The sequence below is a fragment of the Trachymyrmex cornetzi genome, unplaced genomic scaffold (genome assembly GCF_001594075.2).
Source record: "Trachymyrmex cornetzi isolate Tcor2-1 unplaced genomic scaffold, Tcor1.1 scaffold117, whole genome shotgun sequence".
NCBI classification, from domain to species: domain Eukaryota; kingdom Metazoa; phylum Arthropoda; class Insecta; order Hymenoptera; family Formicidae; genus Trachymyrmex; species Trachymyrmex cornetzi.
In genome coordinates, this window is record NW_017295730.1 from 1237840 (window position 1) to 1261481 (window position 23642).

The 23642-nt window shown below is 36.1% G+C and overlaps 1 protein-coding gene across 1 annotated transcript; it reads left to right on the forward strand.

Annotated features, from left to right (window-relative positions):
* The first annotated feature begins 19059 nt into the window (after window positions 1–19059).
* Window positions 19060–23064, forward strand: LOC108765186 (uncharacterized). The gene is made up of 2 exons (XM_018513776.1): window positions 19060–22347; window positions 22975–23064. The coding sequence occupies exons 1-2, from the start codon at window positions 19060–19062 to the stop codon at window positions 23062–23064; spliced, it is 3378 nt and encodes a 1125-aa protein (XP_018369278.1).
* The last annotated feature ends 578 nt before the right edge of the window (window positions 23065–23642 follow it).

Consider the following 23642-nt stretch of genomic DNA (forward strand, 5'->3'; position numbering starts at 1 on the left):
CTCTAAAATTTGAATTTACTATCAAAAGTTTATATACGTATACCGCGTTATCTTTATCTCTTTTTCTTAATTTTCAAAATTCGACATTAAATATCTTGGTGGTAAAAACTAATTACAAAATTTTCTGAAGAAGTAAAAGTCTTGTTGGAATAATTAAAAAAAATAAAGTTTCATCATTTTACATATAAAAACTTATATTAACAATTCATAATTTTAAATGACTTTGACATTTTCGTCCACGAAAAATTTATTACAAATTCTTTAAAGATACACTGTACGAACTTGTTAATTTTCAAATTAAGTTTTATTAAAGTATAATTTCAATAATTTGCAGCTTTATGTCTTCTAAATTACAAAAGCTAGCTGGATAAAATTACTTTATCTCGCCAAAAATAAGGGAACAGAATACGAAAGGGCCTCGAGAACGAAGGAGCAACTGGTACGACGATTCGTCCTAATGCTGGCGCCAGCGGAAACTCGTTACGGTGAGAGCCAAAAGTCGTTGACGATACGACACATCCGCTGCCGACGAAGGACGATGCTGCAGGGAGCATCATGAAGAAACATCAGCGAACGGAAGTATCTCTCGCTTAGACGCTCGGTATCCGCACAATACGGCGTCATCGTTCCCAAACGACACAGCAACCCCTGATCCAGCCAGCTCGCAAAACGATATTCCACTTCCTTGTACCTGCGTAACATGCTACTGCTGCAACTGCTGCGATAGTCAAACTCCCGTATCCTTCTGCGAATGTAACATGTCTGCAGACGGATATGTAAGTACATCTTGCCTATATATGTCTCAAGTTTGAATATGCATTCTGAGTGTTATATCCAATAGTGTTGTTGGATAAATGTTATTAATGTTATCATGAACAATATTATTCGATTAATAATGTTGGAATATTATTTAACAAATAGATTTAAAATTAATAGAATATCAAATAAAGATTATAAAGAAATAAAGACGTTTCTGTGTAATTTTTAGGGTATATTATATCTAGTTTTACAAATGTATCTATTAATATTTATACTTTAAATAAACTATATACATATAACATTTTTGTTTCTGACAATATATTTTTCTTAAATAACATGTTTTTATTTATTTTATTTGTCATTATTTTTATCGTTATAAATTAAAATTGAAAAATAAAAATTTTAATCTTTTTATGTAAGTACTTTAAGTATTCAGAACAATTTATAGCAAAATTTCAGTGGGATTCAAAGATTAGTTACAAAGATTTGGAAGAAATAAATACTTTATTTAAATATGTGATCTAAAATAATCTGTAACTTTTTCATAACATTTTCATTATTTTGAGAATATGCATTATACATCCTTAAATCTCTTAGTATAAATTAAATAAAAAACCTCATACGTGATACTATATTTTCTTAAATTGAATAAAAAAAGACCTTGAAAAGGGATTAATTTGCGTAATGCGTCTCCTCTAAACGGCCATTTTTCGCGCCGATTTCTTTCATAATTCCGTCCTTTTAATTATTCATAACGTTTTCATTACTTTGAGAATATATGTAATACATATCCTTAAATCTCTTTGTATAAATTAAATACAAAGCCTCATATGTGGTACTATATTTTCTCAAATTTAGTAAAAAAAGACCTTGAAAAGGGGTTAATTTGCGTAATGCGTCTAAGCGGCCACTTTTCGCGTCGTGACTCCTTTCATAATTTCGTCTCTTTAATTAAACATATTCACAGGGTGTCACGATCCGTCGTTAATGAACCGCGTGAAAATAAAGCCGGGATTAAATACGAACGACCACGTGAGGAAGGCCTCGTGAGAGTTGTAACGCGCGTGTGTACCTGCCACTTTCGCGTACCGTGCATGTGCGCGAAAAGCATCGTACGCGCCGTGGGCCAAACCAGTCGAGTACCTTAATGAGGGAGAGATGCTCGTATTTATATACGTGCGTGTGCATCTCGGCGCGGCGTGCTTGTGGTGATGATGGTAGTGGTGCGGGTACCACGCATACCGCGGGAACAGGTACGTGCCCATGTGGGCACGCGGCTAGGGCGTCCACAGAGAACTGCAGGGTACCCAGCCTCGCCGCATTCCCTCTGACAACTTGAGAACTTTGCGTTTTGTGTCTTTCAGCTCGAGCGATTCTCCGCTCACGTCCTCGCGAATTGAGAATTCCAAGTTTCCTCACAATCTACACAATCTACGCAATAAACATTGACGTTAATGATTCTTTTATATTTGTTAATAAGATGCTCTTATAAAAGATTTCTGTGTCCCATTTTAATAATTGACAAATTAAATTAAAGTATAAATCGTTTAGATTTAAATTTTACGAATTTAGAAAGATATAATTAGATTATACTGAAAAAGAGTAAAATTTGAGATATTTGTAATTATAATTACATGTTATAATTACATATTTTATAATAATAATTATTATAATTACTTTTAATTACTAATTTTATATATTTGTTGATAGAGAACTAAATATACATAATTATTATAACTAATATTGTAGTAATAATCATAATTATGGAAATGTTATATATAACATATGATTATATAACAAATAAATATCAAAAAATTTTCTCTCAATGTTACGAAGATGTTAAAAAAATAAAAGAATAAAGCGTATTCCTATCAGATAATCAATATAAGTTCCAATTAATGCCCGTTTCTATTAATGCAGATTAACTTTAATCTCAGTACAATTCTTAAAACTAGAAAAAGATGAAGAGTATAATAAGTTAAACCTACATTAAAAGTAATCTACATTAATGGACATAAGCTTCATATTCTTTTAAATCTTCGCAATATATTATTTATACTTTATAAATATCTTTTTTTAAGATATATTTTAAAAATATCTCTCTTTACATTTCATGCACGTATTTTTACTCGATAAATTTGACCAGTCTCTTTTTTCTATAACGATATGTATTTTGCTTCATGAAGAATTTGCTCAATGGAAAAATTATATAACATTTCCGATTCTTTCTCTTCCATCAATACGCACATGTCTCACATGCAATACGAGTTACGAAACACGAATTCACAAAGCAACACAGAAAAACGATAGAAATCTGTCATAATAAATTAACACTGCGATAACACATCGGATATTTCTGTTTCTCATCGTTAAAATTAATTTTGAAGATTAAATTCTCAGCTGCATTGGATGTAAACACCGATTAAATTATATCTTTAATTAATGTTCGAATTGAAAATTAATTTATTCTCTTTCATAAATCTTTGTTTTTTCGGACAAAGTCTAAATTCGGATTTACAAAATTGTCCAACTTTATAATTTAAGATTTTGTTACAGAATTTGTGTGATCTTTTTGTAACTTTTATAAGGTAACTTCTATAAATTTATGCACCACATTTGCACGAAATTATTATAGTTTGCTCCAAAATGTACAGCGTTAAATCGATACAATATATACTTTCTCGATATTACTCATTTAAACTTTCGGAAAGCTCATTAAATTCCGAGATCAATGCGAAACAATCGAATATAGTTTAAACATCCTTTGAGCAGTATATTATTCACAAATCGCTAATAGCATTTCGTCCCTGAACCCTGCTTTATGCCGTCCCTGGTCGTTGTCCCTCGATCAAGATCCTGATCCATGGCGGCCAGTCTTGCCGCGCCAGCGCGATCGAGAGGATCGATGCTACATAGTTCTGGCGCATCGGTGCTCCGATTCGAGAAATCGAATGTACAGTGATTCTCAATAGAATTAACAGAGATCAATAATAAAGTGGATTCGACAGTGATGCGTATCTCCATTTGTGCTATTACTTGCTGGATGTGTCACGTAGATCCCCTGCAATCTGCCGGAGGTTCGCGGATTAATAAATTCACTACTGCGACGGAACTCGTTCGTTTGTCCCAAATGAATTAAACCCCTCGAGCAAATTCGTGAGATTTTCCCCATTTTTCCCCATCGTATATTTCTGCGCCAAGAATCTGTCAAACGGTTCGGTGCTTACATTTTCATCCTCGCGGTGAATTTATTCGGATATATTTTTTCTCGAGCATAGCGACCAAGTACACAAAGCTCTCTCTTATCTATCATTAATTCGAGATTAAATTAATGAGCGCCGATTAAGGGCTTCCTTCTTCTTCTCACGAGATCATGGCTCGCATTGCCTCGAACGACTACTTATTACGCTCGATTTAGATTTCAATTGACCGCGTAACTCGCACGTATCTGCACGATATTCCATTAAGTGTATCGCTCCAATTCCGTTGACTTATCTTTATCTTCTTTTAACTTATCTTTATTATCTTTCTATTGAGTCACGCTACGCCATGCTTGTATGACAAGTAATTCATGTATAACTTTATTCTTTAACCTTTTTCGTTTACTTATGAAATTTTTTTATAAATGCTCATCAAAAAAATAATTTTTTATTTGTATAATCCACATCGAGTCCATCGAACAAAATTCTACCAATCTCCCGGCATAAAAAAAAACGAATGAGACCTTGGAATAATTAACGATTAATCAAAATTGTCATAACGCCGAGAGGACTCTCGATATTTTTCGATGATATACCTTTAATCTTACAATTTTTTCGATTAATCTTGTACAATGGCGAGAGAAAGGCGGACGTTGAATGGCGCGCGGCATTTTTTATTCGTCGCCCGTTAATATGTTAATTCAATTTATCTCGCGGCATGCAACGCGTCCCATTTGTCTCTGTCTATCGCTCGGTGTTTACATCCGTGTTCATTTCCCTCAACATTCCCTCGTTCTTCCGCCGTGCATTACTTTTTCCGCGGCTTTTCCCGCTCGCGAAATTGCATCCTCGCATATATCAGCGCAGCTGTCACGACTTTCCGACATTGTGACTTTTTCAGAACGATAATTATTATCTCTTAGATATTTCGAGTCCCGAAATTGTGCTGACGGTCAGCTTTGAAAGTCTAAATATTTGGAAGCCCACGAATTATTTCGTAAATTTATATAATGGATACGTGGTACAATAATCTTATGATCTGTTAGTACGCTTCGTTAAGACGAGGATTGAATCATACTAGAACTAGAGCACCCCTGCATTATCCTTGCATAGTCATAATTCATGACAGATTCGCGAATATTAAAGCAGACAAGTTCGAGCTTGTTACTAGTTTCTTAAGGACTCTCCTCGAGAGCTGTCGTTTAATCTCTATGTTATTAACGTAAATTCCTCACAAATTATGCCGAACTTTCCGTCTCCAAGTTTAAACTAAACGTGTCAACTTGCTTGTCCTGGAACTAATAATAACATTAAGTTACGTGCGTGCGCAAAATAATTAAGTTACAAGCAATTATCGAAACAATACATAAGTTATAAAATTGAAACCTCCGTAAATTTTCTAAGAGATCTACGTTTGACACAACGATTATCCTTGATTTACAGTGGCGACGTGATGTACGTTTTAACATTGCATAGATATCGAGATCGCGTATATTCTCTCGATTCTGGTAATAGTGGATAATTTGACGCGATAGTGGTGGATCCTCTTTCGAAGTGCTACACAAGCGGCCACAATTACCTCCTCGCGATACGCGCCGCGGCGCGGCGACGTCGCTGCCAGTCCGCCTCGCGCGGATCGCGGATGAAAGGATGCGATTAACGCGGCGATTTGCCGTTACGGGACTGTGAAATTCGCGGAACGAGACGTAGCCTAGTCGCGCCGGTAATTTCCCGATGTACTTCTTACGCGATATCGGAACGGCCGCGGCGGAAAAATAGAGAAGGCTATCGATCGTTACGCCGCGTTCGTGAAATCGGGACTATCACCGGCTTGGTGTCACGAAGCAATCAGTGTACCGCGAAGTGTACCATTCCTCTAAATTGCGGTGCTCTCTCTACACGATAACGGCACTTGACTTCCTGCGATATACCGGTCTGCAAAAAATCTCGACGGAAACGTACAATTATGTCCGCGGTCTAATTGGGAACAATGCTATTGTGTGCGATTGGAGAGAAAGTTTAAAAGCTTTAAGACAACGTTATCGCAACGAACGTTATTGCGCATAGCGCGACGCGCATCCTCGGACATTTTTCCACACGTGAAATGGAACATCTTGAAATAATGATGTAACGGACGATGGTTATTTCCGCCTCCATTGTGACTACTAGGGTAACAGTTTGATCAGCAGCCGAAAAGGACTCTTCACATTTTGAGATTCATGTTTCACGCGTGGAACTTTGGAAAATTCATTAACAATTTTTCGCACAGTCAGGGATCTCTTGACATATATCGGCGACGAGTTTACTGCAATTTTCACGTGGACACGCGCTGCGAGTATCGGTTTGGCTCGCGATACAATGTTACCTTCTACGGTGAATTTCGCGGTACTTCAAATGGCAGTTTCCGCCGCAGAGTAATAGTTTCGCAGCTTGCCGCAGCTATGGATTGTTTCTGCTCCGCTGGTGCGGCGCGTTTCGCTAATTTGCTTCGATAATGCTCGCTGACAGAACTCGCTACAAAACCGAAATTGGGTTCCTAAATTTAAGACCGGTCGACCAATTCCAACGACGGTAAACAACGTCCCTTGTTCCAAGTTGCAAGCGAGTGGCATTGTGTGATGGATATTGTAAAAGTGTATTCAATATAAAGCAATGATTATTGCTAATCTCCTTAGTGTACTTGAAGATATTTTTAGAAAATCGATGGCAAAAGTAAATTTCTTGTCAAGATATTGTGACCATTTATTAGAAAAATTCAACTGTTTTTCTATTTATGTTTCTGATTGCAGTAACTATTAATGAGTCATCGAGTCTGCACGTTGTACCTAAAGAAAATTAGTATAAAGTTTCGCTAAAAATTATCGTTTCCATTTATTGATCATTGGCAAGACGAAAAGACGGAATTCCACCTTTCCACTTTTCATACTGCATTGCGTGAGCAAGCAACGATGCCAAGGGCTTCTCTTCCACGAACCTCTTTTTCGGGAATTCATCGGTCGCGCGTAAATCCACCGTGCAATCTCGAACGGCAATAATCTGAGTCTTCGAGGAAACCGGAGCCGCGGGAAACCGCACGGTCGTGTACGAGAGTACACAGTCGACATCGACGTCGAAGGACACCGCGCGAGAAGTTATCCTTTGCGTGGCGAATCGCGTTACAACGCTCCGCGGAATCCGCGGAACGGTGGGGTACCTTGGAAGAAATGCATCGAGTGCAACTCGGAGAGGTGCGCTCGTGACTCGAAGAACTTGGATGGTCGGATGGGAATTGAACAAGTTTTCGTTGCGCGCTTCAAGGTAATCCATATATGGAGCGCGGCGAGCAATAATGCAGCTTGATGATATGCAACCGTTGGCGTTGGAGCGAATCCGCGACGTGGTGTTGGATTAGAGATTGCAAAATCGGGGTGCAATCGACAACTGGTACCGTCGATGTCGCGCGGCATTGACTGGCGGAGTGATGTTTCTCGGTTAATACCGGCCGGTCGCCCGACACGGAATTGCACCGCGTCGATTACGCTGCGTGACCTGAAATCGTCCGGATACGCAACCACGGTAGTTTATTGAGGATAATATAACGGCTCCTTTCAACAGACGAGAGATGATATGTAAGGTGCGTTTCTAACAAATAAATGCGTACTTTTTCAAATGTATTAAAATTGCCAAATTTTAAAAGACCCCGCACTAATATGGAAAATTGAATTCCGGTAAAATGACTTACTTACTTTTCACGGATTATGATCATCTGACTGATAATATGGTAAAAAATAAAAGTTATTATATAGACAAGCCTCGATAATGAATAGTTTTTGAGGTGTGATGTAAAACTTGTGCTCACAGAAGAGCACTTTTGATACGTTATAACTATCCATTATTGAGCTATAATGACATCTTTTATTTATCACATTATACATGAAAGCTGCATTAGGTATGCGTGAAAACCAATTCATTTCACCGGGATCCCAATTTTCTACATAATTATTGTAGAGTCCCTTTTTCCTATAATATATATCTTTGCGTGTCTGTAAAAAAGTTTCCTCTGAATATTAATCATTAATAATTTACGAGAGAGAGATATAATTATTATTATTACTCTCTCTAACATTTAGTACACATATAAATTCTTCTATTATCTACTTTTTATAAATCGATTCACGTAGAGTTATAGAAAAAATTGTATTCTCTCCAGTTCGAGAGAAACCTATAACATATATAATATATATTAAAATTGTATTTATATATATATATACTTTTTGAAATACAGAGATGTATGGTCAGATATTTATTCAGTATGTTTATTCTGGATACACTGAGTGACTACTGAGCGGGTTTGGAGCTCAATGTACATACAACCTAGCGAGTTGCATTAACTTTAGGAATAGAATCGGCTTCGCGGTTAGTAGTCAGAAACTGCGGAGGATTTGAGGAGGAGGAAGAGAACATTTAATCGTCCCGTTAAGGAAAGTGCAATAGTATGTAGGAGGTGTTTATTTCAGTAATCAAAGCTTATGCACGTGATGATGTAACAATAAGTAATAAATCTTCTATCCTCTAACAGTATTCTAAGATTGATGTGTGTCTATTCGAAACCGTTATTTAATTTATGTGACACTACGAGAACAAGGAATCATTTTTTATAATCGACATCGTAAAATAATGTGACATTGAACAATAAAAAAAATAATAAGTTATACAAAATAATAAAGATGTAAAATAATAAAAATGTAAAATAATTCGACCATTTTTCGTGATTCATTAAAAATTATATTGTTATTTTAATATTTAATATAATTTTATGCATCCAATTTCTCTCCGTGTATGTACGATATCCATTTTACTGTTCGGATATTCCATATCATTGCAATATCACGTAACAAGTCAAAAATAAAAGCATATGTAGCTTCTGTTACAGTATAACAAAGATATAAATGGTAATTTTGCATTAATGAGTTAAATCCCTCGGAAGAGGGATATAGTTTGAAGTGAACGTAATGATCATGCTTGCAATAAATACGTACTTACACATACATACAGTAGACAAAAGCACACGTTTGTGTACGTATCCATATTGTGCGATAAAAAGCGTATCACTCGCATTGAGCGATTCATGCGCGTCGTGCTATTATCAGCATGAATGAGTCTCACAACACGAGTGTGACGCATTCATTACTATTAGTGTGCGTTATCTACGTGTGAATGCACTTGCTGCCGATCGTCCGTTTGTCTCAAAGAGAGAAAGAGAGAGGAGGGGGGGGGGGGGGGGGGGAGAACGATAGAAGCGAGGAGCGGCCTGTAACGAGCATATCCGGTTCCAAACTGAGTTCAAAGACATTCTTTCAATCCGATGCGAAGAATTAAACGTCATCTCTCGTTCTTGCGTTTTAGTACCTCAGTTTGGCTTCAATATTCTATCGATAACCAATGCACTTGCCCGATCTGTGCCAAGGGAACATCCTTATATCGTATTTATGTATCTTACTTCATAAATCTATTCTTTTTAGCTAAAGTTCTTACACGGTTCATCTTTCTTCCTTTTTTCTTCACGTTGGGGAGAAAAAGAGAAAAAATGAACCTTGCAAGAAGTTTAACTAAAAAGAACAAGCCTATTATATTTCACTGAATTATTTAAGACCAATATTCATTAGTTCTTACATTTAAGATTGTTTGAAGTATAATCTTAAGATAGTCATAAATCAATCGCAGAATCATTAGTATCTTGACATAATTTAAAACGGTCTTAAAATAAAATAAGAATCTAGTACACTGAAAAAAAGTTTACTAAAAAATTTATTAAATCTTAATACATATTTTTTTTAATAACATTAAATAAATATTTATTTACAGTAAATAAATATTTATTCAATAAAATAATAATAGTTAAATCAAATTAATGATTTTTGTATCAAATAAATATATGTTTACATGTAGTCAATGTTTACTTAAAACTATTTAAATAAATATTTATTAAAATCTAGTATTTTTAAGTGTACAAATACCGGCCCACATTGATTTAAAAACTAATTTAATGAAACAAATTCAGCACACGTTTATTTATTTATAAATATTACGTCATTTAGAATTCTGAACAATTAACCTTCTTTCATTATGTTAAATAATTAAAATGGTTTAACAGTTTTGTTAAAACACGGCAATAAAAAGAATTTGCCGCTCGGAAAGAGAAACAACAAAATTAAAAAACGCGCGTGTCGAAGCACTATAAATTCCATTTTCACACGTAATAGTAATGTGCGAACGTTAATTAGCTGCGTGAAAAAAGAGCAAGCTAATGTTTAGCTTTGCAGTGTCTCGGGCGGCTCATAACATTTGTTTGTTCGTGTGGTTTGTTTGTCGAAAAAAGCGAGTCTCTTCTGGCAGATCTCGTACGGTCGTACGTCGTGGGGATAGGAGAAAAAAATAACAGAGAGAGAGAGAGCATGGCGAGAACAAAAGAATGGGGGAACCGGGCTTTGGGGGCCGCATGTGCAACCCAGAGCGAAGGGACCTACGCGGAGAATGTTAAGACGAGCAAAAAGGTTGCGAAGTACTTCTTGGAGCCGTCGTAAGAGAGACAACTCTGTCGGAAATCGAAACTTTTTACAGAAAGATTATGAAGCGTGTAGAAATATAATGCATATATGTACTTATGCATTATTATAAAATAGTTATATTATAATATAATTTAAGTAATTTCTCTATTATTTTGATGTGCGACTATTATAATAAACAATCGTAATATTATTTTATATTCCCATAACAATTATTTTAGATCACTGTATTTATGTAAACACACAATACTTTCATAATTTTTAAATAAATTTTAATCCACAAAAATTTTGTCCATTTATTTAAACTAGACTTCTAGATTATTAATTATTATGTTTCTATGCATAAAAAAATTATGAAATTGTCTACTCCTTCACATGAGTAGAAACAGCGAGTCATTTGAAAAATTCGAGTGCGTAGGCCCCACGTAGCTGCGGTCGGGTTATCCACCCTGAAGGCAACTCTGTCAAAGACGTGAATAGCCCAACGGTTTAGACTTTAGAAGAAGGGAAGAGGCAAGAGAGGATTGTGAAAGAGGACCGCAACGTTTTCAGAGACCACTCGCCGGAAGGGATCGGTATATACTACCTAAAAGAATAGTTAGCAAAGACGCTAGCGGTCGGATAAAATCGATATATCGTTGTCAGAGAAATTATATCTAGAAGAAAGAAATATATGAGGTAGTTTGGCTCTCTTGAGCAACCAAGAATCATATCCCAACAGTGTAATCTTACCGGTATAAGCCTATAAGCATCATAGATCTGATTTTTGAGTCCGATAAAAAATTGATGACTTGTTCAACGTAACGTTACTTCAGTAGAATTCTATGTTAGATTACGTGTTAAAATATGAAAAGAAATTTTATAAGAGAAATTTTCTGTTAGATTGTGTATAAAATATGCAAACAAACTTTACAGTAGAGCAAACTATAAAGCCATTTAACGAACATTCGTATTTTTATATCGCAACCAAAGATAGACGGTGAATGACTGATTGTTCTATCTTTGGAAAATAGGATGGAAAAACTGAAGCTGAAGCAGTCCCGAGCTTGATTTATTTTGTTGCCTGAGGTGCGTACTCGTATTATTTAATTCGAAAATAATGTCGTGCATAATGGTGACATGTGCGATATTAAAATCGACCATCGGCGAACGCCTGAGGGATACCAGACGTGCGCAGCATAATAGTTCGTAATACATACGAATGGTAGACACATAACGAACGGCAAATCTGAATTACGAGCGATACGAGATACGCGATTGGAAATATCGCGCGACAAGTACTCGTCGGGATGATAAACGAACGGCGGTGAAGTAGAGTCCAAGGCGAAGGTCTTCCCGCACGTTTAAAAAGTCTCAGCCTGACCACCACACTATATCGACCAGATAATACGGGGTCATTAATCTTCCTAAAGGATTGGTGCTCACCTACATATCGCCAGATAATGTTGCTGCTCGACGGCGCTTAATCACATACGCATACACGCGCGCACGTATGCTAAACGCGCACAGAGTACTCGATCCTCGATAAGATTGCTCTCGTGTGCGCTACGAGACGTGCGGTGTACGTTTTATTACGGCGCTACCGCAGGAAACGACCGTGTCTTCCGGTCTCTACACGAGAAGTATTGTCGGTTGAACGAAGTAATTGACAAAACACCCGCGATTACGATTGAGTACCCTGAAAGCTGATTTCCGCGCGTGTAAGTGTCACCGTCCGCATGATTATTCCTTCTTAATATGTTGCCATTTGTTGCATTGCGTTTTATTTTAAGAGACAAACAACAATAGATTGGTCGGAATAATATCAATATTTAAACCAAATTAAATATAACATTTTCATAAGCAAGTGTGAAATCAAATAAATATTTCTTCTTTTGCGTATAAAACGTTTTTATTTGCTCTGCACTAGATTTTATTTTGAGAGAAAAATAAAAATCGATTATATCTCAATATTTCAATAGAATAAACTATAACATTTTCATCAGAGTATTCAAGTAAATTAGTTTCTCTTACAATAATTTAACGCTATATTTAGATGTTTAACAATGAATGCATGTTAATGCACGTTAAATATTGATAAAATAACATGTTGATAAAGTACTCGATTAAACTGCAACAACTTGTCGCGTTTAAATAAATAATTTTCTCATTTTATCTTATTTTCAATGTTTTTAGAATAAATATTATAGAAAATATAACACGAAAATAAATTTTTTTTTTATACAAACGTTCTATATATTTTTATACATTATGATACTTAATAATTTCGTTTTTCTTTATTTTCATTATTGACCATTATACTTTCCTGTAATTAATATTATGAGAGTACTTCCAACAAAATTTTTATAGATAATATTCCTTGGGGCCAATAGTGATCATAATATACAATCTAATTTTTATGTTGAGATTAATGATAAGAAATTTTATATGTATTTTTATATTCGTTCTCTCTCTCTCTCTCTTACTCTCTTTTTTTCGGTATATATTATTATTACTTTTAAGAGCATTTAATGAAAATTCCATTAAAAGAAAAATAAGTTATCGCATGGTACTGTGACCCTTCATATTGAGTCCAAATCCAAGCAGAGGATTGAAAGAAGAAAAAAGAAAGATAAAAGCGTTAATATTTTAAAATAACATTAAAATTGTAAAATTTTTTAAATAATATATAAATTTAAAAATAATAATTTTTTAAATAGTAATATTAAAATTGTTTATACTTGATTTTGCTGTTATATATTTTTCATTATAACATATTACATTATGTATGTGTACATTTGCACCCGAATAAAATTTTATGTTTTATTTTTAGTTAATTTATTTTTAGTTTTCCAAAATTAGAAGAAATTTAAAGCACCGGCCAGCATAAATAATCCAGATGATCCGTAGCCAACCTTAGATGGACGAGATCAAAGATCTCGTTACCCGATTAATTGAAAGGTTAAAAGGTTTAAATAGCGTGTACAGTACCTCGCGCTCGGCTAACGAGTCAGTTCCCAAAGTAGGTATTTGCTTTTCGCGATCGTAGGTCGATTACCATCCCTCGTTTTTACGCAACCGTGCCATGGTCGTTAAGCCCACGCGATCATTTTTGCATTCCATTGTCGTCTCACCGCGATTCTAACGCTGCAATTCATTCGGGAATGTCAATCGATGAATTATGTATATGCGCGGCACCGATTCGCCGTGAACATCTCGCAGTTCTTAGCGGAATATATTGCTTTTTGCAAATAGTGAGAACAAATCTGCAAAGGCATTTTGCGAAATAGAACTTTCTGAGATTATAGCTGTAATGTATGTACATATATTATTACTCGTACATACGGAATATAATGTATATTCCGTATAGGGTAACTCCGGTATATACGTCGCGGTGGGATTTACGCCGCGAAAGTCAGAAAAAATAGAAGGAGTGGGGGTAATTTTCTCGCAACTACTTTGTTACATGCCTTTATGTTATATTAGTATTGAGTTATAATTTTTTAGCTTCTTACTATTAATATTAATGAAATTATTATGAGTTGAACCGATTTGTCACTGTATATGTAACAAGTAGCATCATCATAAATTATAATCTACATAAAATAATTACTGTAAGGTGTGTAAAAGACCTAGTGGTTATTTCGTGATACATACGTGTAGAGGAATAGTAAAGCATGTTTTAGCAAAATACAAGTGCTTTGCTTTCGTATTTTTTGTTTAGTTTGTTGAAACCCTTGCATTTTTGCCATATATCCACCCATTATCTATATATAGCAAAAATGCAAGATTTCAAAAAGTTTATTTTTTAATACGAAAACTAAATATTTCGGATTTCTAATATTTTTTTCTTAGTAGTAGACAGTACAAAGTTTTTACTGATATAGTTCGTTTATTTTAAACATAGTAAATAATACTTAATAAATTAAGTTTTTGATAGGTGCGGCGTATATATATACTGGAGTTACCCTATACATATTTTACGAGTATTAAATTCGATAAATTTTTTATTTTTTTATCAGGTTGTCATGGCCCAAATTGTACGCATGTCATATATTGTATGTTATATATACATATATTACAAAAATAAAACATAAATAAATACATACACACTCATATATTTACGATTACGTTAAAAATGATGAAAGTTCCTGTTTAAACATATGTGGAAAATTATTTATTTCAAGATGTAGTAGAAAAAGTTACATGTCATTTATGTTATATTTTCCTTCTGACACCATAATATCTTGCTTCTAACTGCTGTAAGTTGCAAGGAATAGCATTGCGCAACGGCGAATACTAAGGGCTTGCTAACGAGATCATATCATGAGTTGAATCGCGACGAGTGTCCATAGACGATAAATCGCGATAATCACCGCAGATCGTAGTCACCTTCGTGCATCGCGTGTTAGTGCGCGCGTAGAGGATTCGGGTCAGTGCATTCGCGGAAACACCTGAATTTTCCAGTACCGTTAATTACGCTAGCTAGCACATCTATGGCTCGCATTCCTGGGGTACACACGGTAAATACTTTTATCAGGAAACGGATATTATCAAGTGTAAGCACAATCCTTACTCTCATTTACATATTACGCAATGACGTAATTAAAACTTTTAATAAAAACATTTTTCAGAGAGAAATTTATTCTGATATATCTTTTTCTGTCGGGCTGCCTTGATTATCTGCACTTCTATTTTTTTCTCAGTTTATTTTGACAGCCTCCATTCTTTCGTTGCATATTTCATAATACGAAAAGCATAAATCTATTGTAATACATTATTTTTCATGAATTTGATAAAGTTACAAAGCAATTTATTTTTATGTGAAATTTTTGTAAACTGGATAGCACACGCGAATATAAACGAATCAAATTAAGATTAAATTAATCAAATAATTCTGGTCCAACGCATGAGGACTTGCGATATGAATTTGATAAAGTTATAGAGAAATCTGTTTTTATGTAAAATTTTTGTAATTGGATGGCACACGCGAATACAAACGAATTCAATTAAAATGAAATTAATCAAATAATTTTGGCCAAACGAACAAGGGGACTTGTAATTCTGCCGAATTTTAAGGTCAATTTAACGCCGACGTTACCATGTCACGCATGATTCACGCATGTTTCGTTACGACGTGGTGGGTTACGCGTTATCTGCGATCTAAAAGTAGAATTCCAGCCAGGGGGCTTCAAAGCCTGTGCTTGTATGGGAATCATTAGAGTGCCAGAAGAGCTCGCAGTAATACAGCAGCGAAACCGCGACAGTTTAATTTAATTTACACCACTCGCGCGCACGATCTTACAGCCTCATATGAGTTGCATCCACCCTCCCCGTGACGATGTTCCCGATGTTCTGAGCGATTCTCGTTTGATATTTACTTTATGCGTTCGCTGATTTTAACGCATTGTTAAATTATATCGGCGATAGCTATCGCGCAATGGATTCTAATTAAATGGAATAAAATCCACCATTCCCTTTTTATGCCGCTCGTGAATATTATCGGATTACATAGCTGCCTCATACCCTTATCGTGTATTGTTTTATGAATATTTATCGCCGGGCCGATCTTTATTTTTGTCGAGCGATACATCATCGCTGAAAACCGATTGTTTGCCGAAAATACGCAATTTGCAATTAATCCAGTTGATGAGTCCGATAAGTAGCACGAATTTTCGTATTTTCATCTCATTAATCACGATTTCGTTCGATTTGTATTCGAGACTATTTTGCTATATACATATATGATCTCTCAACTGTAAACCAGATTTTCACGAATTACATCTTGTTAATTATATACAAATACATTATCGACGTGTAATTTTAGGAAAGAAGTATATTGTTGGTAATTGACATAAAAACGCAGTTATACACAAAGAGAATGCTTTTCGAAATTGATTTGCATTTCACACGTTGAAAATATGTAAAGCGGAATAAGAACATCTAAAACTTGCTTATTTAAAGAATTTTTCTAAACTTGTCTGAGCTAATTTGTCTACTGTCGCTGTATTTTGTATTAATATTTTAGTTATATAATGTTAGTTTAGTCTTTAAGCTATGAAATACAATTAACTAGTATATTTGTAGATGTATAAAATTATTCATTTTAATTTCCTTTTTTATATATTTTATAATATATAAAAAAAATTCTTAGAAGAAAATCACTTCGGTCGAGCTAGGGAAGATATTAATATAGATAAGTATTTTAGGTACATTACTATATTTTATAAATTCAATTTTGCATGAAATATTATAAGCTTGAAATGAATGTTTATATGCTTTAACAAAGAAAGTACTATTTTCATTGCTTAAAAATTTCCTTAGACGCGTTGATGATATTTTCCTAATAATGTACAAGGCGCTACATAAACTTGTAAACTGACTTTACGAAGAAATAATGTTGTTTCGCACGGTTTCTCTCTCTTTCTCTCTCTCTCTCTCTTTCTCTCTGCCGGTATATTAAATTCCGTTAATCTCTTGAGTTTCTTAAGGATTCTACGCACGACTTCCTCAGGGCAAACACATTATAATATTTAATGTCCTCGAGCTCAGGAACCGAATTAATTCAAACCGGATACCGGTCAGCTACCGGAAATTCCACGAACGATAAAACGTGCCTCCAATGTTGGCAAACGATGGCGGCGTCGGATCGCTGCAATCGTTACGGAAGCGCGCCTTCTGCTATTTATCGCTGATCGGCGAGATTTCTGAAACGTGGTTGAGTTCGAAATAGCGAATTTTGCCGAGGGGAATTTTAATCTTAAACTTAACACTATCTCGTAAGATAGCTCTGATTCTCATAGCCCAGACACGTACTTTTTCATTTGCAGAATTAAATGTTGTTAAATCTTTGGTAGAAATTTCACGCATTTTTTTAGCAGTTACTCAAAGGAATTATATTAACCCTGTTTAATAAATGAGAAGTGAAACTACTTAGAACTCTAATCAAGATGTAATGCTCTGCCTGTGGTTACTGCGCATAAAAGATGCGCAAAATCTGTACACTTTTTACTGAACAAAAACAGGACAATAAATGGACTACGCAGTACTTTAATTAATGAATCTACTTAATAGTAAAAAATAACTGGGCAGGTGTGTGTCCACGCAAAGTTTTATTAGGAAAAGTTTCAGCACTGAATAAAATTCTATCAAGTTCTTGTCCATTTTCTACATAGTACTGTTACAATTAATGAGAATACAGTAATACTAGACAATAACAGGATGGGTGTCTAAAAAAATTGCATACATTTCTACCACAGATTTTTCCCAGAAATTTTTCAGACATTTTTTTTTCAAAATTTGCGGAAATCATTTCACCGACCTTTGTCATTAAATTATTGTGACTTTGTTGACTCACTGGCAAAACAATAGTCTGTGTCCGTAAATTAAAATGGCGCATAATGCGCATATAGAGTTCAAGCGGAAATGCAGCCGCGGCGGTATCATTTAGCGGCACACGCACGTAAATTTCGTGCAGGTTGAAAAATTAATGAGGAGAACGTTCCTTCACTTCACGTCACGCATCTGCGAGTTTGAGACTTTATTACGTTGAATTTGCGGGAACAGTTCCTGCATGAATGTTTCTAGTGGATAATTTTTGCTACTCGTATGCAAGCAGTCATGGAGGAGCAGTTTCTACAATTTTACGTAGTTAATTCCGTTATCAAAGCTGATAAAATTAGTTGACAAATTGCGTTAATTTTCTCCATTCTCAGTGTATCTAAAATAACCGTGCACGTCTATATAATGATATGTGTTTTCATACACACTGAGAAAAATAACTATTAAATTTTAATAAACATTTCTTTGAATAGTCCTAGCAGAATGTTTACGGTAAATAAATATTTAAATAAATGAAAAAAATGTAAAAAATGATAAATGAAAAAATAGTTAAATCAATGGTTCTCGTATCTAATAAATATGTGTTTACATTTAGTAAATATTCCGCTAGGACTATTCAAAGAAATATTTATTAACGAAACGTCCAAAAGTGAATTTTTGATTTATGAATAGGTATTAGTTAGCTTTGCGCAATATTATATCCGGCGCTGATTCCTAACGCCCAGTTAGACATTTTATTATTATTATCATTGTATATTAATATTTATTAAAATTTAATTAGTTAATTTTTTTTCTTGGTGTATTCTACACGATAGTTGTCTATTTAGAAACTGTAGATTTTTCATGTTAAATCATAATTCCGGAACAAATCAATATTATATACGATGTTAGGAAAAATTATTTGACATTTAAGCAAAAATCATCTGTAAAATATTTTTTTTTAAACTTTCTTCCACAATTTCAAAATTTTAAACCGGAAAAATGTTTATTCTGATTCATATAATCAGAATTCGTTTTTTTAAATACTTCTTGTTGATCCAATTAGAACATTTTTCTCAGTGTGTATCAAATATAATTTTATAAAGACTCAAATTTATTTTCTCTTTTTCTTCTCAAACATTTTTACCAGAATCTATATATTTAAATATTTCCATTTCAGGATCTCTTCGAGTCATCAGTATTCGTTCCTATTCTCTTTGAGAAGATACTACTAAAATGCCGTTTTGCGATAGAAGATGAACGATGAGATCATTTCAAAATCCAATGTCGGCAGCAACATTCCTTTGGCCGATGAGGATGCGATCAATGTGGACGGCGGCGCCTCTCGTCCGATCACTTCATGGATCACGTCGAAAGGGTTGACGAACGTCGAGGAGGACACGTGTTCGCGGAACGTGCAGAACTTCACGACCTTCCGGGCTTCCGGTTTATCGGCAATTGCTAGGCGGGACTTGCCGATGTCTGACGACGGCAAGATGCTCAATCATCGGCGGGAGTCGTCTCAGCAACGTTACGCGCGTCAATCGTCCGCTTCGAAGACGGACCAAAGCGCAGAGATCGAAGGCGCTTCGTCGCATTTCGAAAACGCGGTGATAAAATATCAGAAGTCAAAGCTACGTCCCAAGCGACAGATCAGCCGAGAGCGTCAGCAGCAGCAACAGAGCAATTACTCGAGCAGCGACGAGAGTGTCGCGAGAAACAAGTCGAAGAGCATCAGCTCGATTGACACTCAATCGGTGAATAATATTCTGGATGAATACGAGGATCTAGACTATCGTAGATCATCGGACCTCAGTGATGTTGGTAATATCAGTGTGACAAATTTCGAGGCAATAATGATGAATCAGCAGAAACGGCAGCAGGTAAAGTCAAAGCAGGTAAAATCCAGTGCAAAGATTCAAACTAAATCTATTCCGACGAGGGAAAAAATTCAAGCGGTGCTAAAGGTGAACCAGCAGACTCAAGTGAGACAGCGTTCGCGGGATAGACAGAAGGACTTTAATAAAGGACATCAACAAGATATCTGTTATGTTTCGCCGCCAGTTACAATGGATACAATCGAAAGTAGTCGTTCGAAGATGCCTGAGATCTTACTACGCAAAGGAGAAGTCCAGAAAAGGGTAGACGAATGGTTGAATCAAGCGCACAGTCAAAACTTTCCGGCAGCTCCTCGTGAAAAACCTTTGACGAGGTCCAACAGCAGCGCTGAGAAGAATCAGCGAAGATATCGTGGTCAAGAATCACGATCTCGGACATCGACCGACGAAGCGAAGGACAGATTAAATGGAGGAACCTCGTCGAGTTATGACGACCTGACTCGCGTGAATCGCAGGTTGGAGCGCGTCAGGCCGGAGAAGGTGAACGTCGGTGTGAACACCAGTAAAGGCACGTACAAAGAGTACTTGGCGGTGAGAAGTAAGCAGCAGGATTATGGCTTCAGTGCTCAGTCGAATATCACATCATCGAAATTTGGTGATTCCAATCCAGCCTCCAGGATCCCTCAGAGAGGACTCCTTGGTTCGAGTTTCAAGTCCAGGCGTGTCGAAGCGAATCTTGAAGAGAAACCTACAGCATCGAGTAGGATTATGAATTTGACAAAGGTGATAAGTGAGTCTGATCACAGTAGGACAAGTATTAACAGCAATTCGAAGATAATCGAGATGTCTATCGGTACGACGACGATGGCGACAGCAACGACAACGACATCATCAATTATTTCCTATAGGAGGCCGTCCTTGAAGCGTTCTGGAAACGGAATGGATGAAAACTGTGCGTCGGCGGCTGCTGCGCACTCACTTGCTAAGGAGGAGATGGACCCGTCGTGCGAGCCGGGCCCCACGAAGGGCCTACCATTGCTTGGAGGCAGCTTTAGTGACCAAGGCGAACCGATCTCACCAAATAAGGACGGAGAAAGTAGGCGGCCGGCTGCTACGGCAAGCAGGCTGACGCCGCAACCCGGCGCTGCCGATAAAACGGTCGAGGTGACTTGTAAATCGACGGAAGTGTCGGCGAGATGCGCTGCAAACTATTCACGAGGTAGCTCGAGGATCGTTTCGTCGGCGGAATCTGACCGCGTCGCGATCGAATCGCCGCGACGCCGACTTCAGTTTTGTAGCGACGTCCGAAAAGAGCCTAGATCGATCGATCAATCGCGACACGAACAACCGATTTATGGCTCAGCTGTTAGTGCTCGTGTTAGAGCTCTTCAAGGTCAAGTGGAGTCACGTACTCCGCGAAACAGGTGTCAACAGGTCGCAGGAGCATCGATGGAGGCTAAAAGACCATTGATCCTACCGCGCAAAGATCTTGGTGTATCTTCGCAAGATGCAGGATCGCAAGATCGAGCGAATATGTCAATTAGCACACCTTCATCCAGCTTCAAACCAAACAACCGAGTTTACACCACGATCAATGATTCGCAGCAACAATCGAATGAGCAGAATGCTACAAGATCCAAGATTGCTGTCTGCGAAATCGTTCCGTCCGTCAGAATCACGCGTTATGCTTCTCCCGATCACGTGGAGAGGATCTACGAACGTAGCCTGCAACCACAAGTAATCCACGCAGATGACCTTGAATCAATTCTTCGACCTTCTCTGCAAACATCACCTTACGGTGAAAAGGTCGGCGTTTCTAAAGATCGAGAATCAACTGCCAAAGAAACGCCATTGACGCTCGAGGACGAGACGTTCGACAAAACTGGCGAGTTACGACACGAATATCTTGAAACAATTGAGGAGGACGATCGAAAGAGCGAAAACTTGGTCTGTAGGTATCCGGAGATCGGATTGAAGCAGTGTCTGAAGGTGCAGAAGAGTTTACCAAACGGCAAATCGGATAAGAGAAAGGAAAATCCAATTTATGTTAAGTGGAATCCACAGCAGCAGGTTGTTTTTAATGAACCCGCGAGAACTTTTGCCACTTTCCAATCAGCGTCATCTTGTCAGGATGACATTAAATCAAGTATCAGGTCTCGATCTCCAGAGATGAAAGAATCCAGAGGTCACGAAGAGATTAGACAAGATCCAGACGAGTTGACAATCCTCCAAGATCTCGTGGGCGTTTACGAGGACGCTTCACGAGAAGATCAGAACCAACTGACGATTCATTCGCGAGAGAATAGCAATTTATCAACCGCTACAATTCCTGTCGATGAACTAGAGAGTCAGAAAGACTCGAGGTTGAAAGCTGAGGAAGAACTTTCTCGGAATAAACTTCAGTTCGATGAAAAGTTGCAAGAATGCGTAGTTGAAGAAATGACAAAAAATGCTGACGAACGTGGTGCAGTGGTTAATGAAGTTCTCGTTAAGAACCTGCAATTTGAGCAAGATCTGCCGGAAAATCCCGTCGAGCAAACAAAACCGGATCATGTGGTACAGCAGGTGAATTTTCACAATATCTTGTGCGACGATTATGAAAACGAGAAGTTGAAGAATAAGAAGATGTATATGACAAAGGAGGAAATGGAACATCAGAGGTTAATAGATATGTTGAAGAGAGGAAACTTCGAGACGCTGAAGACGGTGAGTGACATTATAATTTTTTATATTAGGCTAGTACATTGCGATAGTTCGATAGATCTCGCTATGAAAAAAATATGAATCTGATATAAATTATGTGAATAAAACAATCTTTTTAATGAATCGTCGACGAAATAAATAAATGCTAATTTATCAATTGACGATTTATTCAACTGTATGTTATATATTATCATCTTGATGTTAATATATATCAATATTAATAACAGAGACACTATGCTATGAGTTAATTAATTTCCAGTATTTAAGGAAATTGTTATAACAATTATGATCTATTTATATGTTGTTCTTCCTTTTTTTTCAATTCTGAAAAAGATATTTTCTTTAAATAGAAATATCTCTATCAAAAATTTGAAAAAACACAATACTGTATTAAACTTGGAAAAAAATATAAAGTAAAAATATATAAAAAAACATAAAGTAACTTTTAAAAATATTTTTTGTCAATATGTATATATTATTGAAACAGTAATATTTATTTGATATATCTTAAAATAATTTATAAAATTTTATAAGCTTTTATATTACTTCATTAACTGTTATCTCTTAAGTCGTCGTGTAATCGACTTAACAAATTAACTGTGTGATATGACTGACACTTATCCATTTTAGGGATTCACATTGGTCGGAAAAAAGCGAGATTGTCCGCGGTCGAAATTCAATCTCGGTGAATTGACACACGATGCATTGGTATCGTATTGATTGTTTTCACCGCCACAAACTCTATCTCGTTTTAATCGCGATAAAACTCGCCGACAAGATATGCCTGACAGTAACCCAATAATTACATACGTGCTGCTACACGATAGCCTGTGCGACGAATCCGCGGCTCTATCGGTAATTACATGTCCTGTGTATAATCGCAGTTGTCGTTTCGTTCGGCTCTTTATTTCAACCTGGTAACAAATATATACTAAATTGCCATTAACAACGACTAAAATATTTACGTATCACCGCGTTATCAATGAATGGACAATTATTTAACAACGCGAATTCTAACTTCCTGAATCGCGGCAACGTGAACGAAATTAATCGAGCTAATTATAATATATTATAATAGAATAAATATGAAATTATAATATTGTGCAGAATCAAAACCAATAATCATTACAAAATTATCGAAAAACGATAATTGGCTGTTTATAAGCTATTGTTTATAGTCGTTTATAATCACGGCGCTATATTTCTAAAAATTATGAATTAGAATTATCTCTAATAATGTTTAAGATTAATTGATCCTAAATAATCATGAAGGTATAAATATAAAATATTAAACTAAA

Coding starts and splice junctions, on each gene's coding strand:
- LOC108765186 (XM_018513776.1), top strand. CDS start 19,060: ATGAACGATGAGATCATTTCAAAATCCAATGTCGGCAGCAACATTCCT. Junction 22,348..22,974: donor ACTTCGAGACGCTGAAGACG/GTGAGTGACATT, acceptor TATCCATTTTAG/GGATTCACATTGGTCGGAAA.